General features: G+C 43.4%; 1 protein-coding gene across 18 annotated transcripts; it reads left to right on the top strand.

Annotated features, from left to right (window-relative positions):
* The first annotated feature begins 15,140 nt into the window (after positions 1-15,140).
* Positions 15,141-18,474, top strand: LOC119268188. 18 transcript variants are annotated; one of them, XR_005132981.1, is made up of 6 exons: positions 15,141-15,546; positions 16,257-16,313; positions 17,178-17,381; positions 17,487-17,574; positions 17,794-17,899; positions 18,221-18,474. XR_005132981.1 is itself a non-coding variant. In XM_037549762.1 (6 exons), exons 1-5 carry the CDS (start codon positions 15,343-15,345, stop codon positions 17,883-17,885), a joined length of 450 nt encoding a protein of 149 aa, XP_037405659.1. In that variant the 5' UTR covers positions 15,141-15,342; the 3' UTR covers positions 17,886-17,899; positions 18,221-18,474. The 18 variants fall into 18 exon arrangements, 6 of the variants coding, with proteins under 6 accessions (XP_037405659.1, XP_037405658.1, XP_037405663.1 ...); XR_005132977.1 differs by having other exon boundaries at positions 16,748-17,381; XR_005132979.1 differs by having other exon boundaries at positions 16,237-16,313.
* The last annotated feature ends 1,814 nt before the right edge of the window (positions 18,475-20,288 follow it).

Below are 20,288 nucleotides of genomic sequence, written 5' to 3'. Positions count from 1 at the left end.
GTGGATTGCCTCCCTTGCCGAAGGCGAGAGAGTGCACGTTGCACCTCCTCCCCTTCCCGGTCCGACGGGATCCGGACGACTCCTTGACTAGTTGTGAAGGGAGGAGAGAGAGAGAGGCCAATGCAGTATTGTTTAGATCTGATGAAGAGGGTGAGAGTTTGTGAATAAAGAAAACCCTAACAAAGGACCGATGAGCCTCTAGTGTGTATATATATGTAGTGCAGCAAGAGTGTGAAGAGTGCAAACCCTAGCGAACAAGCGCTGAGGCTCCAGCTTATATAGTAGTCGTATATAATATTAATATAGTGGAGTTGTTTTCTTTTTGTCTCCATAAGAATCGTTTAAAATTGTGTATAAAATGAAACTCCTTATTTAACATACCAGTTAAGAAAACTATGATAAACTACCAATCCACGCGTCTTGGTCGCACTTCATGTAGTTCACGTGCGGTACACTACCATCCGTTAAGTGAACAATCACGCGCGCACCAAATTATCAGAAAGGTGTGAGAGTGTGTACACATAAGGAAATTTAATTTCAATTATTTTGTATGTACAGTTTGTCGTCTCTCAATAATTATGGTTTGTTGTGTTCGGCCTAAATTAGTGTGCCACCGTATCTCGTACTCCCTCCATTTTTATTTAGTCCGCGTATTAGCTTTGGTCAAAGTCAAGCTTTGTAAACTTTGACAAAGTTTCTAAACAAAATAATTAATATATACAATAAAAAATCAATACCATTAGATTCATAATTGAATGTACTTTCACATCATACATATTTACTATGGTAAATATTTATACTGTTTTCTATAAACTTGGTCAAACTTTACAAAGTTTGACTTCAATCAAATCTAATATGCAGAGTAAATAAAAACAGAGGGATACTACCGCCATCTGGGTTTTTAGTCCACACCATATTTTTAATCAAAGTCTAACCACATATTTAGTTAATAGCTGGACAAATAAAATTACATGGGAGCTAATGAACAAATTGTGAGAAGGCTTAGAAATCAATATAAAACTTTTTCTCTTAGTACCAATGTCAATGCTTCTTCGAGGAAACATATTGTTCTTCGCCAATTGTGTGATAAAATTGCACCAACATGAAACACGACTACATCTCCAGCGCAACCAAGGTGGTCTGATGAAGGATATTGTATATGTGGGTGACAAGCAAAGAGCACTAATGGAAGACAACCCTTTATTCATTGAACATTGATCAACTTCACCAGCCGATGCAACCTTGAGATGCAACCATGAGCATCGATAGGTCATCATGGTGATGCATCATTGATTTTGGCATCAAGTTTGGGTCAAGCACCAATGAAGTTTGATAATCCTCACTATGGTTAGTTTCTTCTCGGTAATCAAGCTCGAGAAAGGAAGAGCCAGTTGGCAGAGGATAGTGAGGCGGAGCAACAGTGGGCATCCAATTTTGTGCAGTTCCACTAAAATTGAGGAAGACATGCCCAGGTATGGAGATACGCATCGCTGTTTGCAAAAATATAAAAAAAGGACATTTAATTAGTGGCGTTACCTTGTTTTGGCAGTGGAATAAGATTATGAGTGGCATCTTAATGATCAATAAGAATTAATGAAATGTACACCAAAAAATAGAAGCATCATGATTATCTTTACGGGAACTAAAGCAGGATACCCCGAAAAGAAACTAAAGCAGGACAGAAGCATTTATCGACGCCTCTAGATTTACATCAACATTACTTAAAATGGACGTCACTTTAACATTTGCATTGCTTCATCTTACATGTGATAGTTTTAGATTAGCATAAGCAATAGGAGCATATGGACAATGACCACACAACCACAATGTACCATTGTCGGAAAATACATCTATACCTCCACCGAGGCATAAACCAGGACAACTTTTGAAGTGGCCTTTCCTCTAATACTAGTAAAAAGTAGGTGATGTTGGACCAGCCAACGAACCCTAGATACTCTACATGTGGAGCTGGCGAGTAGTGGTATAGAAGAAAACAAGCATGCAGCAACCGCGGGAGCTGGACCAGTACAATGAAGCATGAAATCCAACAAAAGTTATACCTCAGGTCGGTGAGAGGTGTCTTAGGCGGGTGGGCGAGATATCTACCCACACGATGGCCAGGAACAAGGGCGCGGAGGACCTTCGTTGATGTCGGAGTCGGCTTAGAGAGGAAGGTGCGCATCAGCTTCCTCCATCGCCGATAGTGCAACATCAACGCTGCACCTCCTCACCTCCCACAGTGGATGGGATCCAGCCAGATCTTTGACCACCGGTGAGGAGAGAGATAGAGTAGACATTGTCCTCTTGTTTAGATATGGAGAGAGTGAGAGAGGGAGACACGAGAAACCCTATCAAACAAGAGGCTACATATAGAATGGAGTAAAAATCCTCCTCACAGCAGTGGTTTAAATTCAAATAAAATACGTGTGTTCCTGGAAAAAAGAAACAAAAACTAGCGGACGAATCCTTTTTTGACGTACCAAGAAAGAAAACTCGATCAATAAGTTGGTGGACGAATATTTTTTTAATGTACCAGGAAAGAAAACTCGTGGATGTATCTTTTTTAACAAGCCCCCGCTTCTAGATAACACTTTGTATCGCTCATGTGTGGTTCCCGACCCTCCATTATGAAGTTAACAAATTAAAGGGTCAAATTATTACGTAAGCTGCCTCTTCATGTACAAATGCGCTCCATCGTGTACTCGCGGGTGTGTCGGAGGCAGAATGCATGAGCACATTTCTTCCTGTACGTAGTACTCCATTTATATTCCTATCCTAGGAACAAAATGAGGCCGTACTAAATTTGTGTGTGTAGGGAGAATCGGACATCGATGATGGATGTGTACGAGTAGTCACGAGAGTCGTCACTTTGTGTGTGTGTGTGCGCACACACACACACACATAGACATACATATCCATGTTTACGTAAAAATCTTAGTTTCATCTCCATCTCCATCTCTAATCAATTTTGTCCAATTGGGATATTGTTTACATTAATTACGTAGAAATATTTACGTACATCCAACATCTCTCTTTTGCAGGCGCCCGGACCGCTGCCTCGCCCGCTCCTGACCGCCCTGGCCAACCCAAACCCTCTCCATCAACCGTGCGCGATTCCTCCCTGAAACGGTCAGTGCCGCATTTATGCCCGGCCAGAGCGGACACAACCTCTCACTGGTGACAGCATTGAAGCGGCACGCCGGCCAAGAGAGCAATGCCCGTGCTGCTTCCCGATGCACGCGACCGCTTCGTGTTCAAACGACACCATGGTCGGCCACAACATGCACGTAAAAAAGTTCTTGGGAGTCTGTACTATAGCTAGCTGTCCTCCGCTCCTCGTGTATCTCTTCTAGTAGTACTACTCCCTCCGTCTAGGTGCGTAAAAGTCATCTTAGGTTGTGCATCACAACCAAGGTAGAGGGGAGATGAGAGAATTTAATGTTAATTAGCTAATTAATAGCATTGCATGGAATGAACAGACCAGTGCATGTCATGTGTGGTAGTCTCAAGTCATTGAAAGCATGTACGCCTCACATGTCTTGTTGGTTGATATGTCAAGAAACAAGAGACAAGCTATGAGTTAATGCACCACATCTAAGTGTTTTGTCATTATTTGGTTTTCATAAGGTAACTTATACACCTAGATGAAGGGAGTAGTACTCCATGGTGCGATCCGTCAACAAGCAGGCGGGAAAGTTTGTGTATAGTCGGTTTTCGGTGAGTGGCATGCCAAGCGACTATGTGGGGTGGAGGCTTGTGTGGGGTGAGACACGAATGCAACAGACGTGATTTAAATGTTGGTTTTGCTCAATGACGCGATCCACTGAAACGAAATGTTGGTTTCCAAATGAGTATTGTAGTATATTGTACTACATGAGGGGGAAGAGGATTCAATGAAGAGTGATGGTTGCTTCTTCCGTCCAACTTACTGTCGGGTCTATGTGATTTGATGGCTCATTGGTCATTATTAGTGTGGTGGTAGAGCGTCATAGAGCGTCTATATTTTTATTTATTTATTCTGCGATAAAACTAAGTTTCACCACTCTTACACCGGAGGAGTGCGAAACACGGCAACCCAGTGCGTACATGGCCCGCCTCACACTATCACAATATTCCTTTGACATCGTACGACACCTTCGGTCCTGTTTTCTTTGTGTTTAACAAACAAACTGTAGTACTCCACATGCCAAGAAAAATTACTATACACCAGAGTGTATAGACTATTTTGCCCCCGAATTTGCTATGGAGGAAATGTTGGGTAGTTACGTGCATGCAAAGTGTTGTCTCAACCTGCAGACCTCAATTCTTGCTCACAATTACTCATCTCTCCATCTCTCTGGATGCAGTCTCACTAGATCTATCTACATGCAGCTCTCTCTACGGTTTTTGCATGCATGCGACATGAATCCTCTGTGTGTGTGTGTGTGTGTGTGTGTGTGTCTGTGTGTGTGTGTGTGCAAGCATGCCTTAAGTCATTGAAAGGGTTAATAATATAGCCGGTTGATGGCTAACATGTTGCCATGTCATCTATAGCCAATGTAATAGTCAACATGTATAGTAATGGGCTACAAGAAAACACTACTCCCTCCTTTCCGATTTACTGGGCTCATCTCATTTTCTTGGTTTTACAACATTATAAGTCTTAGGGGCTGTTTGGTTTTAGTCCTATCAATGACACACTTTGCCATACAATGTTGCCAAACTTGCCTACGGTTAGTTCTTTAAAATGAGATCCACAAGTTGGCAAGCCTTACAGAATCTTGCCACACTTTTTGTGTGTGTGTCATGTGGGCCCCTAGTGTGGCTTGCCTAAGGTGTGGTTCGAACCAAACACTCATCTAAGTTGACCAAACTTGCCTAACCTTAGGTGTGGCAACCTTTGGCAATTTTAGTCACAAACCAAAAAACCCATTATTTTCACTTCTTTCCACCACATGTTCACATTCCAAGGTGCATTAAATTTATGCATCCAAGGATTAAGAGAATCCAACCAATGCATGCAACCATTCCTACTCATTTAGTGGTCATCCATGCATATATTGTAATTAATGTAGATTAAAGTTTGAGTAATTTTGTAAACTATGAGATACGTTTCTCCAATCATCGTCTGCCTTGGTTGATGATATTTCAAATTTAAGCCCTATAAACCGAAAAGGAGGGAGTACTTTTTTACCACATGGCCCACCATAGACTCTCACATAGCTTCTTGGAGCCCGTGCTACAACCGGCTGTCAATCTACAACCCTCTTCTCTTCTCTCTCCTCTTCTCTCTCATCCAACTCAATATTTAAAGGCATGCAACCCACCTACGTCACCTTATTATACTTGCTTAGGAAGGGACAAGGAATATGGGAATTATTTGTGGTCGCATGTGTGGTAGTACTATTGGAAAGAGCAGCACAAAGATCCTAAGGCGCAGACCATTGCGGGAAAAGTGAGATTTTCTTATACGCATACAAAAAAGGACCGGAGGGACTAGTACAATGCTATGAAGCTTTCAGATTTTGTTTCATGTATGTATATTGACTCCAAGGTTGCCCTGACACAACATTCCAACAAATACAAAGGAAAACTAACATGCATGTTGATGCATCTCAATGATTCACAAATCATAGCCAATATTTACTTCTCAACTAAAACAGAAGTTGTGAGAGTGTGTACAACTAAACAGAAAAACGGTTGATGTAGTCCGTACGCCTTAAACCCTAAACCCTAAACATGATTTAATTTCCTGTCTAAAAAGAACCCGTTGAAGGAAAGAAGCCTACCACCCACGGATCATACGATCCTTTTGTACAGTTCCACTAAAATCGAGCTGAGAATCCATATTGGCAAAGATATTGAAGAAGTGGTATTAGAGTAGTAGTAGTGGCACTAGCTCGTGAGACATAAACTCATCACAAATAGAAGCCGATAGAAGTAGAGAAAGATCCACATGGAGAAGGAACTACATGGGGAGCTGCGGCAGTGGAGCAAGCTAGCTCCAAAAGGAAGTTGTACCTGGGACGTCGGGGTGTACCTAGAAGGGCCGTGGGAGGCAGCATCATCCCATACCACGGGGACCCCCGATTGGGATGCACGGACAGTGGGTTTTCTCCCTCGCCGCTGTCGACCGCGTCTAAGCAGAACATCCTCCCCTCCACCCGATGGCGGGATCAGGCCGGATCTATGACTAGCGATGTGGCCACTGTCGTTCTATGTGAGAGAGTGTGAAGAGAGCAACCCAAGCAAGCAGGCATGTAGCTTAGGCTCCTGCTAGAGTATATATACTGGAGCAGCTTTCCTTTTCTCTCCATATAAACCTTTTTATATTGCGTACGTGTCATTGAAGAGTGAAATTATGGTTGCTTCGTCTGACTAACTTACTATGTGATTTGACTGCTCATTAGTCATATTGCCGCGGCCCCTGCACCTACTCCCCTACGTGTAGGACCGTTCTTGAGTCTCGCTTGTACTTATCTCTTTCTTTCATGAGACATGGACCCGGATGTTGGATGTCCCATGTGTCGGCAGAAGGAATAAAAATGAGTTTCGACGACCGAGAAGTAGTAGTATTTCCATGCAAACAGATCTTATGATGCATGAGCTGTTTGTTGTGTTATCGACCAAAATAAAACCCTGCGTGTAGGTTTGTCTCACTCTTATGTGCCCTACATGGTCTAACATCCATCATTTCAACAAGGGGTAATGTCGTCTAAAACTGCGTCCATGCAGTACATTATGGGATTTTGGCCAAAAGCTTATGCGCACTTTAAAACGAAACAAAGGGAGTTTGTTTTACCATGCTCATAATTCCATCCTAATACTTGGTTGTTGAAAAGAGAAGGTCATTGATCTATCACTTGTTTCTGAATGAGAGAGTGAATTGGTGATACTAGCATCTCCATTTGAAGGTCAATAATGTACACACGAGTAAACGAAACACAGGGAGTATGTTGCATGTTGTGGTGTAGCCTTTTCTTGCGCATGTTCATGTGGAAGCATTTTTATTTAAAATCCACATAGAATGCATGTTCCGTGGTAGAGGATTCTTGATCATACTACATCAAATGGATGGTAGTGGATCTAGCTGGTAATCCGTCTATACCGGGCCCATGTGTCAGTTAATGGAACAAAGAGGTGCGTACGTATAATTACGGAAGCATGCTCAACTGGCAGACATGATAGCCTTGCAGCGTAAGCCATGTATTGTCACTCCACTGTGAACAATGGTTGAATAGCTTTCTCTGACTGATGGGTAACAAAATGCCTCTACGTGTAACAAAACCATTGGCCAAGGCTCCGGGCGCCAATTATTACGTTCCTACTCCCTCCTTCCATTTACCACACTACAAAAAAAACTAGGAGAAACGAGCATCTAATCATCTACTTCTTGTTGCGACGACGCTTGCCATTGCTTTGCTTCCGGCTGGATCCCTGGCCGTTTTGGGGAAGGAGGCACTTCCTCATGTCAATGATCCGCCTATACATCTCGTAGCCCGTGTACGCCTCCTTGCCGTGTACACGACATGATCTTTGTCGAGTTTCTCCATCCAGGCCAACTGCCAAGAACGCTTGTCCTTGTTGCAGAAATCCTTCATGTCTCTGCAGTAGGGATCGATGATGGCCTCGGTGAGGTGAACTAGTGAGTCTTTCTCATGCTCGTTGCTCCCCCATATCTTGTATTGGCCCTGCATGTCAACAAAATTCTGGCAGGCGATGCCCGAATTCATGAGCACCTTCACATCGTTGGTGATGTCCACCATGGTGAACATGTAGTGGGCGCTGCTGACAAACCTGGCGAAATTCTCGCAAGCCCTTGTGGCCAGGTATTAGTGGTAGACGAGGATGCGATCGCGCACGCACATCTCGGCAATGGCGGCCTTGGGATAAGACCCGACATGAGCGCAGGTGTACTCGAGGTTGAACCTGCCCACCTTGTACTTCTCCTCAGCAAGCAACAACTCCATGATGTGGATGGAGTGCTCCACCCAGACCGGGTTATTAGTGTACACCACCGAGAGCTCCGTGTATCTTCTGTGGGTGTCTGCCATGGCATGCATGGTGAACTGTTGCGCGTCGTCGGTAGCCGCTCGGAGCGCCATTGGAGCCACGTAGGATACCCTCTAAGAATTTGTCATGGTGGGTGTGCTTCTTGCAATGGTGGGGCGCGATCGAAAGGTTGAAGAGACACAAGGGTTAAATGGCCGCTGTAATAAACGGGGGCCATTCGGCATGTAATCGTCACGTCTTGTCACCGTGTTCATAACGGAGGATTCTAGTGCATGCTTGACAACACCGCATCACACGCGTTTCGTTTGACCACACGTGGGCTTGAAGGGGCACCAAATGAATTGTCAGTGAGCCTGTTCCTGCGCTACCGTGCAATTTACCGCGTAAGCTTCCCGCTCAGCTAGTTTGGCCACACGTCGGCTAGAAGAGGGACAAATCTTGGGCGTTTATTGGCAAAAAGCTTTGTAAAAATGAAGTGTGTGGAATGACTTCGGTCATAAGTTTACCTGTGGGTGATGAGGTCAAAGTTACATAGAAGGGTGATAATGGACACTCGAGTCCGATAATTATTTCTGCGCTCTAGAGGGCACATGGTTGAAGAAACCAACTGTGTGCAATAATGTCGAAGATCGCACTCGAGTTAGCTATACAGATCATGTGCTATGAGATCGACAAGGTAAACAGATTCGAGAATGGTTAATAAAATCTAAGTCCATTGCATATTAAGGTCAAAATAGTGCTACCAATATATGAGTCTCATACGATGCCATTTCAATGATTGTACCACAAAAGTTTGAAATATTACAAGGTTCAAATTCCAGAGTTATATGGCTCAAATTCGATGATTACAAGGTTCAAACAGATATTAGAAATGAAATTCAGCTCATCAGCTACAAACGCTCACGCTGATCCGCTGAACATGGATATGAGAGAGGTTCAAACTAATATTACCACTTGTAAGCCTGGTTTCGAAACCTCATAATTTTTGGAAAGGGGCCAGCCACTGAGAAGTCATGTATGGGGTTGACACGATGACTTCCGATTACTCTGTCATCTGAAGATCCTAAATGAAATTCAACATTTTTGGAGCCTGTTCCATTCTGCTGCAGCCGCTGGCACTAATCAACAAACCATTCATTTTTGCGAAATAAATGTAGGGCAAACCTCATTACCTTCAGCACCCTTGCTCTGACAACAAAGAACCTGGCGAATATAATTTCCGGTGAGGTCCCTCGATAGGAGTTCAAAGTAATTTCTGAGAGATGCAGATCTAGGCATTCAATGTGATTGTTATATTGTGTCACATTATCCACCACCGGGCGTAATCTTATCTGCAAAAGAAGAAAACGTGTTAGTGCCTACATGCAGTTTTGAACACTACTATAGGCCTATTTAGTTTGCAAGATTTGTAAAATGCACTAACATGGCATCTTAGATCCGACATGATTAACATGGGCATTTGATTACAATCTAGAAAAATGTAGCCTTCTTCCCAAGAGGTTGGAGTGGATGAAATGTTCCCTTAGAAAACTAGTATAGATGATTCCAAAGGAGAAATGCTTATGGATCAAGCAACCAATATGGGGGGGACATGTATGTACTGAAATCCTCAAAAAAACCTTCCGAAATCATAGTACATTGTCATTGTAAACTTGGAAAAAGGTGTCACAAATTGAACTCCCTTATGGTTAACATTTAACAGGAAAGGAACATCACCTCGATATATAGCTTCTCCAGGCACGGGAAGCATCTTAGGAAACTGACAACTTGCTCCAAGTTGGGGCCAATAGTTTCTAGTGCCAAGACCTTCACTGTGCGCAGTTTCGGGGTCAAGCTTGTCTGAATCATTTTCTGGATGACAGACGAACATACATCTTCAAAATTAGAAATAATGTTAATTTCTAGAATGGGAGGTAGAAGGCACCTGTTGTACCTGAACGGGTGTGGATCCAATAACAAGTTCGGAGTATTTATCAGACGAGTAGCCCACCACCATCAATTTCGGCGCAGAAATGACATTGATTCTTGTTGGACCTTCTTGATAAACTACAAGTAATCTCTCAAGTGAAGGTGTATGCTCAATGAGCATACTGTGGCACACATCTTGTGATGTCTTCTTGCAGCACCGGCAACACACATAAATAGTCCAGAGAGTCATGGAGGTGATATGGAAGCTACTCAACCCATTGATCGCCCGAAGATGAAGGTACTTGAGTGCAGTACAGCCACAGAGCACGTGCTCCATGTCACCATTTGGGAGGCAGACGGCGACGAGCTCAAGGTGCTTTATCATGGTAGAATAAGAGCAGGCGCGTCATTAAGGGAGGGGGATGGCAGTTCCTGAACTTGGCGGCGCACAGCGTGCGCGAGGCAGAGCACGGACGTTGGCTGAGAGCGCTTATGCCCATCATCAAAAGTGAGCTCCTAGAGTTGATCTAGGGCGGGGGATCGGAACTAGTCGTTAAACTTGGTTCAGTCATTGCCGTTGGAACGGAACTTGCCCATGCTAAGGTATCTGGTTGGGCCAGGGTGACTGCCAAGGATCTTGGAGAACGCATCCAAGCTTTTGCGATAGCCATGGAAGAGCTCGTGGGTGTCGATGTGGTCGAGAGGGGTGGAGTTCCATAGGGGGCGCCACCACCGGGAAAGGACGGTAGTCCGTGCCTCATATTTGATTAGGAGGAGGGAGATGATGACTGTCGACATATCATCGGGGAGGCTGCTGATGAAGTCTAGGCCTACTGGAGTCGCTTGCGGTTCTTACTCGACCCGCCTCCGTTTGTTGGCAGCCCCGTTCTCCACCTCCGGAGTCTCCTTGTTAGCGGCGCTTTCGTATGGAAGTGGGAGTATAGGGAATATTTAGTTAAATCAGGGAAATAGAAAAGTATATTGGTAACTAGAAGTTAGTAGGTAGGAATAGAGTAAGAAAATGGAATAACAATTGGTTGCTTAAATACAACAAAATTCATTTGATATTGATGGGTAAGTCAACATGCTGATACTTGAAAAGAGCACTTACTTCGAACAAACTCTTGACGGATGATATCGTCGGGGAAGTTAGCATATATCTCATGACCAGGCTCTTTTATGTGCACTGCAATTTTAGTGCCAGCTTTCAGTACATAAAACTTAGAAATTTCTTTTCGAAGGCCAGTGCCAAAATAGGAGTCACCATGTTCATCAAGTCTTATAGTAGCAATGATTGCAAATCCATGGTTTGTGTTCAGTATGACATCCCTGCAGTCTTGATTTATGTAAAGGGAAATATTGTGTACTATAGATTTTGTTGCATAGCAAGGGACGCACTGCAGAAAATGGTAGGATGTTAAAGAAAATATGGTAACATGCAAATATGGGCCCAAATTGAAAGAACTATACGACAGTTGAAATAGAAGGACAAAAATATATAATTAAACAGATAGGGTAAACATGAGGTCATGGAAATATGAGAGTAATCGAAAGAACAATACATCATTAATTTTCCTAATATAGAAAGAAGAGGGGGAAAACCCCCTTTGACATATATGCTGCATGTGGCACCTTTTATCCAAATGTAATAATATTTAGTATATGTTCAGGAAAGTAGGCCATGCCCACGATTTAGGGTGAGATTGAACATACCGCGCACATCCTCAAGTCATCTGGTATGGTGACATGGAACTTCATGGATGTCTGGCAGAGGCCACAAAGTCCTGATGTGTCCGCACACTGTACACTCTATGAATGAAAGAAAACCCTCAAATCAGCTCGAATAAAAAGAATTCACGACGATTTTGGCCGGGTGATTAAAGGAGGCAGATGAACTGGGATAAGAGATGAGATAATATCTCATTAAATTAGTTACCTTGTTGTCCATGAGAAAAAACCCTTAATATGGCGTATGCCCCAACTGGACCGAGCTGGGTCGATCATGAGCAGCGTCAAGAAAGTCGATGGCGATAGGCGGCGGCAAGCGGAAGTGGTGAAATGTGTTGGGGTTTGTCGGCAACCTGGCGGCGGCGGCAGGCGTCGAGGTAAGTGGTTTACACGGCTTTAGGCGGTGCCACGCATAGACGCGGAGGATCTTGTGCAGGTGTGAATGGGGACCGGAGGGGGTGGCGGGCGGGGTGAGGTTTTTTTTGACATGGGGATGGTGACGGTTTTCTTCTTTATTTTTCAAATTGGGTGGTGAGGGTTTTCTGTCCCACAAAGAGTTTCAGAGGCAACGGTTTGCAAGTCATTGCACACAGTTCCAATTTTGGGAACAATGTGTGATTGACATGCTGCCTCCATCCTGGTTTATTGGTCCCCTTTGTAATTTGGACCAAATTTTGACCAAATATTGAACTAACAAATGTTTATGCATGTTACCAAAAATTATATCATTGAACACTATGTTCAAATACACATCCAATGATATAATTTTTGCTGACCTGCACTAACATTTGGCCAATTAAATTTTTGGTCAAAATTTAATACAAATTACAAAGGGGACCAATAAACTAGGACAGAGGTAGATTCCATCAACCGAACCGATTGCATCCATATCCCGCATTTAGACATAAGAAACATAGGTTAAACATACTCAAACATAGATAATAAGCATACACATGAATAGTTCAACCATAAGTACATAGTTCAACCGTCATTAAGCATACTCAAGCATATATAGCTCGATCCCACATCTCATCTCATCTGCTGGCATGATCCTGAAGCTTCTCCATGTACTCGGTGTACGCGGCGCGCGCCACCCTGTGAGAATACTTTTGCTTGAAGGAGCCAACGGCTCGTTCTCATGCATGCGCCAGAACACTTTGATACACGTCATGAAGCTTTTGGTTGCCAAATGGGCATCGAGAGCCGCTGTCCCAGGTCCTAATACGCCTGTTATGCATTCCCGCATGAAGCTCCCTTAGGATTAGCCTCTTGTACCTCCTCTGGCCATCTTCATCCTCACTGTCCACATCGTCAGTCAACACCTATACAAATAGTAAAAAATGTGGCATAAAGTTAATGTTTCCAAACTAATCTCTAGCGAACATTTGGCAGTTGCGAAAATTTGGTATCAAATCAATGTTTACATGCCATGAAGAAGGATTAGGAATTTATGGATATTTTTGTACATATCTAGAGATTATGGTTCGATTTTTAAGCACAATCATCTATGTACAGACCAATCTTAAAGAAAATAATGGCACAAATATATATGTAGGTCATTCAAAATCAATTGTCAAGTCCTGGCTAGGAATTATTAGCACGAACAGTAACCCTAGTCGGCTTACTAGCAGAAATCATTTGCACAGATGAAACAACTACTCACTTATCACTTGTACCATTCAAGCAATCAATACATTACACGGATCTAACGAAACTTACTCATATTTCATCTATTGGGAGAACATAACCATAGGATTTCTATTCCAAAAAGGGGGACACAGGAGTAACCAGAGAAACCCTAGGATCTATTTGACACATAGATGGGTATAGATGACTAACCGGTTATCCGTCATTGTTGGGGTCGTCGCCGGAGTGGTCGTCGGAGTCGTCACCAGGGTCGTTGCCCGAGTCGTCACCAGAGTCGGTGTGGACCTCCGCCTCCGGCTGTGGAAGCACGATCCCGTCGACGATGTTAGGGTGCAGCGATTCCTCACCGACGGTGCATCTCCACGCCATGCTCCGGTGCTTCTGCAGTCCCGGCGTCGCCACTCCCTACGATGGGGCGCTTCGGCGGCATCCTGATACACTGATGGCTTTGAGGACTGAGAGCAGCGTCGAGGATGCAAGCATATAGAGAGGATTGTGTGTGTGGCGAGGATGGGGGGTGTGGCCGCTCGGGCGTGCAATTAATATGGAGTAGTGGGAGAGAGGCGCGCGACGGTCAAACCACTGGCTCGCCTCCTGGTGAGCCCACGCACCGGAATACTGGCATGCCTACCGTGGTTTCACACAGCTACTCGCATGCCTCCCGATGACATTGCGCAACGAGCAGGCCTCCCGTCAATTTACACAACTGCACGCACGCCTCCCAGTCTGCCTGCGTGGTGGACTGCTCGCATGCGTCCCATCAACTCACGCCTGCTCGCACGGCACACGGGTTGCGTGGCGGCACATATATTGTTTTTCTATTTAGATGATTAATGTTGCCGCTTTATTGCTTAACCGAAGCATGACACGTATTCATTGTTGGTCTAACACTCACGATTCGAATAAATAATCCGTTTGCGATATTGGTCCGCAATTATTAATAATTTCCCGTTTGTATGAAGACAAAGATTACATCAAAACTGGTCTCAAATTTGACAAAAAAGTGCAATACCACTTTGTATTGATGTCCATATGACAAAACAATAAGTTTCATGAATTTCAAATAAGTTTTGGATGTACTATAATTTAAAATTCAAGATTCTCAATGTTTGAAATTTCTTGCACGGGGAGTAAATAGTCGGCAGAGAGGTTAATTTGACCAGCAAGGTAGAATCTTTTTTGTTTGTGTTATGGTTGGAGTATATAGTATGCATCGAAGAGGTGGGCGGGGACTAGCATATATACTATACATGCGTCCGTGAACAAGTACACCTCACTCAGTGTCAGGACTTTTCAGTTTCCGAGGCATGTGCCACGTCAAAGTTGTGAAATTGGTTATTCAAACATCACACAACACCTTTTTGGGCCACATGCATGTAGGCAGTGGTTATCCTAGGACACTCACGTGTGACACTTCCATCTGCGGGCCCGCGAGGCCATCGTAGATGCATGCATCACTTTCACCTACATCGCGAGAGGTTAATTAATTTCACCATCAAAGAGGATTCTTTTTGTGTTGTATTACGGTAGGAGCATCACTACACCACAACACTTAATTAGGGGCAGTTAACTGCCGGGAGAAATACCTTATCAAGGGCAAAAAAATCTGCCGGGGATTACATTTCTGCCGGCACAAGTAGGTATGGGCAGAGAAACTGCCGAGAGAAGTTAAGGCACTGGGGCTTACGGACTGCCGCGAATGATTAATGACATGTTTTCTGCCGGGAGAACTAAGTTCCGGCCCATAAACTGCCGGTATGTGGTGCGAGCCAGAAAGTAGAACATATTGGGCCTAAACGGCCCACGGGCGATGGAAAATATTGGCATGCCGAACAAAAAAAAAAGAATCCCCACTACTGCTCGTCTCAACCCTTCCAAATTGCTCCCCAAATCGAACCCTAAGCAAATCGAATCTCACCCCGAGGCCCCCTTCCCCTTCCTCGGCGGCGCCGCCGCCCAGCCACCTGACATGAGCGCCCTAGCAACCTCCTCATCCACCGGCGAGCACCCTTCACCGCTTCCTCCTTGACCTCTGCCACATCGAGTGTCGGCTTCCTTCCCCGACCCATGTCGCCGCTCCCAGACAACCTCCGCCGCGCCCCCAACGCTGCCTCCCGACACTTTCTCTCCGGGCAGCACCGCGGCCAGCTCCCCCGCCATCGTCTACTTGCGCGCTTCCTCAAGCAGCGCCGACTCATCCAGGAGCTCCTCCCGTCAGCAGCACCTCCTCCTCTAGGAGCCTCCTCTACGAACCAGTCCTCCACCAAATTGGTACGTTCATGCTTGCAGTGAATACATGAGGAGCTGATGGTTTCTTCTATCTATTGGCAGTCTATCTGTACATTTACTTGGTGGGGAGTACTCTGTACTCAGCCGTATGGTTTATCTTTTGCTTATGGATCTGCAAAAACTGGTATTCCTAGATTCTTGTATCTTGAATTAATGAAAAAGCAGGGCCGTATTACGCCAGTTCGCAAAAAAAATTGTACTTTCATCTGTAGGGCTATGTCAAAATGTGTCATTTTAGCTTGGATGCAATATATAATGTGCAAAATTCCAGTCACACTGTTTTACTTTTCCCCTGTAGTTTAGTTACATTTTGGAATATACAGGTGCAATAATTTTGCTCTACAATAAGACTGTTGTTTTGTTGCTGATAATTAGAACGTTTTGGATGCTCGTTGTTTATTTTCTGCATACAAGTTTGGTGGTAGTGCTGGTTTGTGTGGCTTAGTTTCTGATGTTTAGAGGGTACCCCTAAAGGGGGACTAACCTGATACATGTGGTTGTGTTCTATTAGTTTTTAGTAATGGAAATTGGAGCTATGCTCCTACGTAGGATTTTTTTTGGAAAAATGGTTCATGAGGCTAGCTGAGTATTGTGCTCTTTTGTTCTGTATGTAATCCTGACAAACAGTTCTCTAATTTTCACTTGGTGCTTTCACTGAAATAAACTTTTCAGTTTGTTTGTTCTATGAGCAGCGTGCATCTTCTTTGTCCTCTCCACCAAGCAGTGTCGACTACGCCATCTCCCCCCAGGTAGTGCCTTGTCTATGTCCTTGGCCCCGAGCAGTGTTCAAAATTCAGAGCTGATATGATGTATTGTATGTTGTTTGCATATTGATGATCTGGTAAGCATTACAATGTTGGACATGACCAATTGCTTAACAGGAGATCTCTGTCTAAGAAATGCCTTCCTTAAAAAGCATGAATTGTAAAGCATGTGCGATGAATATATTACATTTCAATTATCGCATGTGCGATGATCTTATTTAGCATTTCATTTCTTATATGCTTCATGCAAATGAAACTGCAGTAAACATACAAACTGAGATTTTGCTTGCCCTGTGTATGCATGTCCTGAATGTGCTTTACCTTTGTATGCATACAGTTACCGGAAGCTTTTACATGTACTAGAACTGGCTTTTGCATGCCCTGTGTATTCTGAAGCTTAGTCTTTTGTTATTGGGCAGTAATTGAAACAGAGCTGTTGGTCTGCCTGCCATAGAACCATTTATGAAGATCATTGGAGTTGCCTTCTCATGTATTCCTATGCATAGTCTAGTACATATTTCCGTGCGTAAAAAGTTGTTGGTCTTTCTGTAGATGCACACTAAAAAAAAAAGGGCAACCTGGTGCATGTAGCTCCCGCTTGCGCAGGGTCCAGGGAAGGGTCCGACCACTTTGGGTCTATAGTACGCAGCCTTTCCCTACATTTCTGTAAGAGGCTGTTTCCAGGACTTGAACCCATGACCTCATGGTCACAAGGCAGCAGCTTTACCACTGCGCCACTGAAAGTTGAAAATTATGCTAGTAGAAATAGGTGTTCTGGTATATCTGACTACTTGCTTTGGAATAGTTATTTCTTGATATTATCTGATCCCATCTCATGTATATTTCTAGAAAAAGCTTTATGAACTGAGTTCACTACAACTTGAAGTCTTGTGCATGGAAGGGAATTGAGATATTTTCTCATTCTGTACTAGTTAAAATGTATCTGTTGATATTCTACTCATTTTGGTTCATGCCGCTCTTAATTCTTCTTGTATGAGCTCTTATAGTGTTGTAAGGTTGAAGGCTCAAGATACTACACTTCAGTACACACATGTAATATTATTTGAAATGTAAAGTTCTTATCTGCAGTAGAGTTGTATATAGTAAACTTGGAATGTCTTGATTAATTTTCTATATCTTTCATTGCAATGGTTACAGGTTCATCTTTACTTGAAATCTAATTTGCATGTTGGTTGGTGTTCTTCAAGAATCAGGGTACTAATTTGTGATATGATTGGTGAAAGAGGTATTTTGCACGATTCATTTATATCCTACATGTCTTTTTTCTCTCTATATATAGTAGCATTATTTGAAAATGTCCTTGTATTTCCTCTCAGAAGCTCACACCTGAATATCATTATATATGCTTGTGAAAAAGTTATGTATGTTCTTTTGAGTTAAGCCTACTTGCCTTTGTGTGCTTATACAAAAAGATAAGATCCAGTGATGTAAAAAATTCATACAGGTTGTGGATGTCACTTCCTTTTTCTTGAACGGTGTCCCTATTTTGTCCTATGTACAGACAAATTTGATGATTCTTCACTTTCTGGAAAGTAAACTTAATACCAGAGGTAATCAGACCATGCCATATGGGTTTCATTATCTGTCCAGACCTTAAACTGTTGTCATGCTTTCCAGGAAGGGTAACTTGATGTGCTTAATTCGTGCGCCCAAACTTGAAACTATTGACATTTGTTAGTTTCTTATTAAATCGAATGTTCATTTAATGCCTTGAAGGGAAATTTGTTGAGAAAATCTCTTAATTATGTAGATGTTTTTCTTATGAAAAATGGGGGTGGAGCCCTCTGTGAATTCTTTGAGTATCATAATAAATGTAATGGAGATTATTTTTTCTAACACATGTACTTGTTATTTGGTCACTTCCTGTCCAGGTTGAAAATGTTCCTGCAAGACTGGTTAAGACACCTTGCTGTAACCATATGTGTTGAGCTCACACAGAAGACCTGACAAGCTTTACTCTTTGTGTTTGTTACATTTTGTACTGCTCGGATGTCTAGGAACTGAAAATGCTAAATTATGAGGAAGTCTTCAGGTGTACTCAATTAATTGTATACATTGTAAAATGTTTGATGATGAGATTTTACAATATATATGTGAAGTGCATCTGCAGAATCCTCTTGCTTTATTTGAATGGATGCAACATCATGTGAATCTTCAGTGTGTATGTAAATGTGAAGTGAATGCAATACTACAGTATAAATAGCCTTGTTAATTGGGTTACTTGGCACCACCGGAAGATCATCTGCCAGGAAAGCTGTTGATTGCTGGCAGAAAATGTCTGCCGGGAGAATAGGAATTGCCGGGAGAATTCTGAACATGAGGGCAGAGAAACTTCCGGCACATCTCCATCTGCCGGGAATTGTAATCCCCGGCAGTCGTTCTTGTGGCAATTCTATCTGCCGGGAGAAAATCATTCCCGGCAGTTTGACTGCCCTTGTAAGTGACTTGTCCCGGCAGTTTTTCTGTCCTTGCATTGATGTTGTGGTGTAGTGCATATAATATGCGTTGAAGAGGGGGAAGGGGACCATCATATGTAGTATGCTTCATGAACCTCGCTCTGTGTGGGGACTTTATGGTTTTCGAGGCAAGTGCCACATCAAAGGTGTGCTTTTTGGGTATTCAACATATGTATGGCCCACATGCAAAGCGATGGTGGTTGTCCTCTCGCACCCACTTAAGTGTTTATCAGCGATATCGAGGCTTTCCATCTGTGGGCCCGCTTGGTCCATCACTACTTTGCCTCACAACGGGACATGTTAATTTGACTTAGGAGGGGATTATTTTTTTGTTTGTAATACGGTATATACATATAGGTCATGCTTTGGGATAAGATGATACAGTTTGAGCACACACGTGCATGTGTACGCATGAATCCCTCCCATCAAGTCGAAGTGGCTAGTACCACGACACGTCATCAACCGATCTCGCTCTGTGTGGGGACTGTATGATTTTCGACACACACGCCACATCAAGGTTGTGAAATGGTATTCAAACATGCATGCATGCATCACCTCCACACATATGCATGTAGTGGTTGTCTTCGAACGGTACACTCCCTAGCGTGGTTATCGGCAACAAGCCTATATATTCGTGGGCCCACGTGGACATCCATGATCACCTTGACCGACAACAAGATATGTTACCACTGGTACAGCGAGGTGCTACACAAATGGTTTTTTACCCTTTTCCATGACGGCATTTGGAACCGTCGTCAAGTGAGTGTGGGCGATAGGGGGGGGGGGGTCCTTCCCACATGACCTAGAAACCATCGGGGATAGGCCCTCCTGGCACACAGGCTAGGGTAAAACGAGCTCGTGTGCGATCGGGCGAGGCATCGAAACCCAATCGTTTCCGTTCGTATGTACATCCCACACAGTCAGTCCCAAACAAACGTTTCCGTTTGTTATGTACACTCCACATAGTCAATCCAAGGAATACATTTCCGTTCTTATGTACATCCCACACAGTCAATCCAGGGAAAACATTTTCGTTCGTATGTACATCCCACATAGTCAATCCAGGGAAAACGTTTTTGTTTGTATGTACACCCCACACAGTTTTATGTATAGGCTCGTGTGTGATAGGTGTAACTATCAGACATGCTTTGCCTTGTTTAACCTTTTGCTTTTACTCCACTACATCACACACAATTTGATGAAGAAAACTGTGTGGCATTGGGCTATCCATCACAAGCGCTTTTACTGCTAGAACCGTTTGCAAAGTTCCATGACACATTTAGCAGGTTTATTAGTTTATAATTAATAATTCCAGTATTACGCAAATTCACATTTCATATCGAATAGTTGTTTGCCAATTTCATATCACGCACATAAATACATTTTAAGATCACAGTACGATAGCTACTTGAAAACAACACAGTACATCGTATAGCTAGTTCAGCTTCATAAGAACAATATTAGAACAATATATTCATTTACC

The sequence above is a fragment of the Triticum dicoccoides genome, chromosome 3A (genome assembly GCF_002162155.2).
Source record: "Triticum dicoccoides isolate Atlit2015 ecotype Zavitan chromosome 3A, WEW_v2.0, whole genome shotgun sequence".
Lineage (NCBI taxonomy): Eukaryota > Viridiplantae > Streptophyta > Magnoliopsida > Poales > Poaceae > Triticum > Triticum dicoccoides.
Note: the sequence above shows the minus strand (reverse complement) of the source record. Positions and strands in the feature narration are given on the sequence as shown.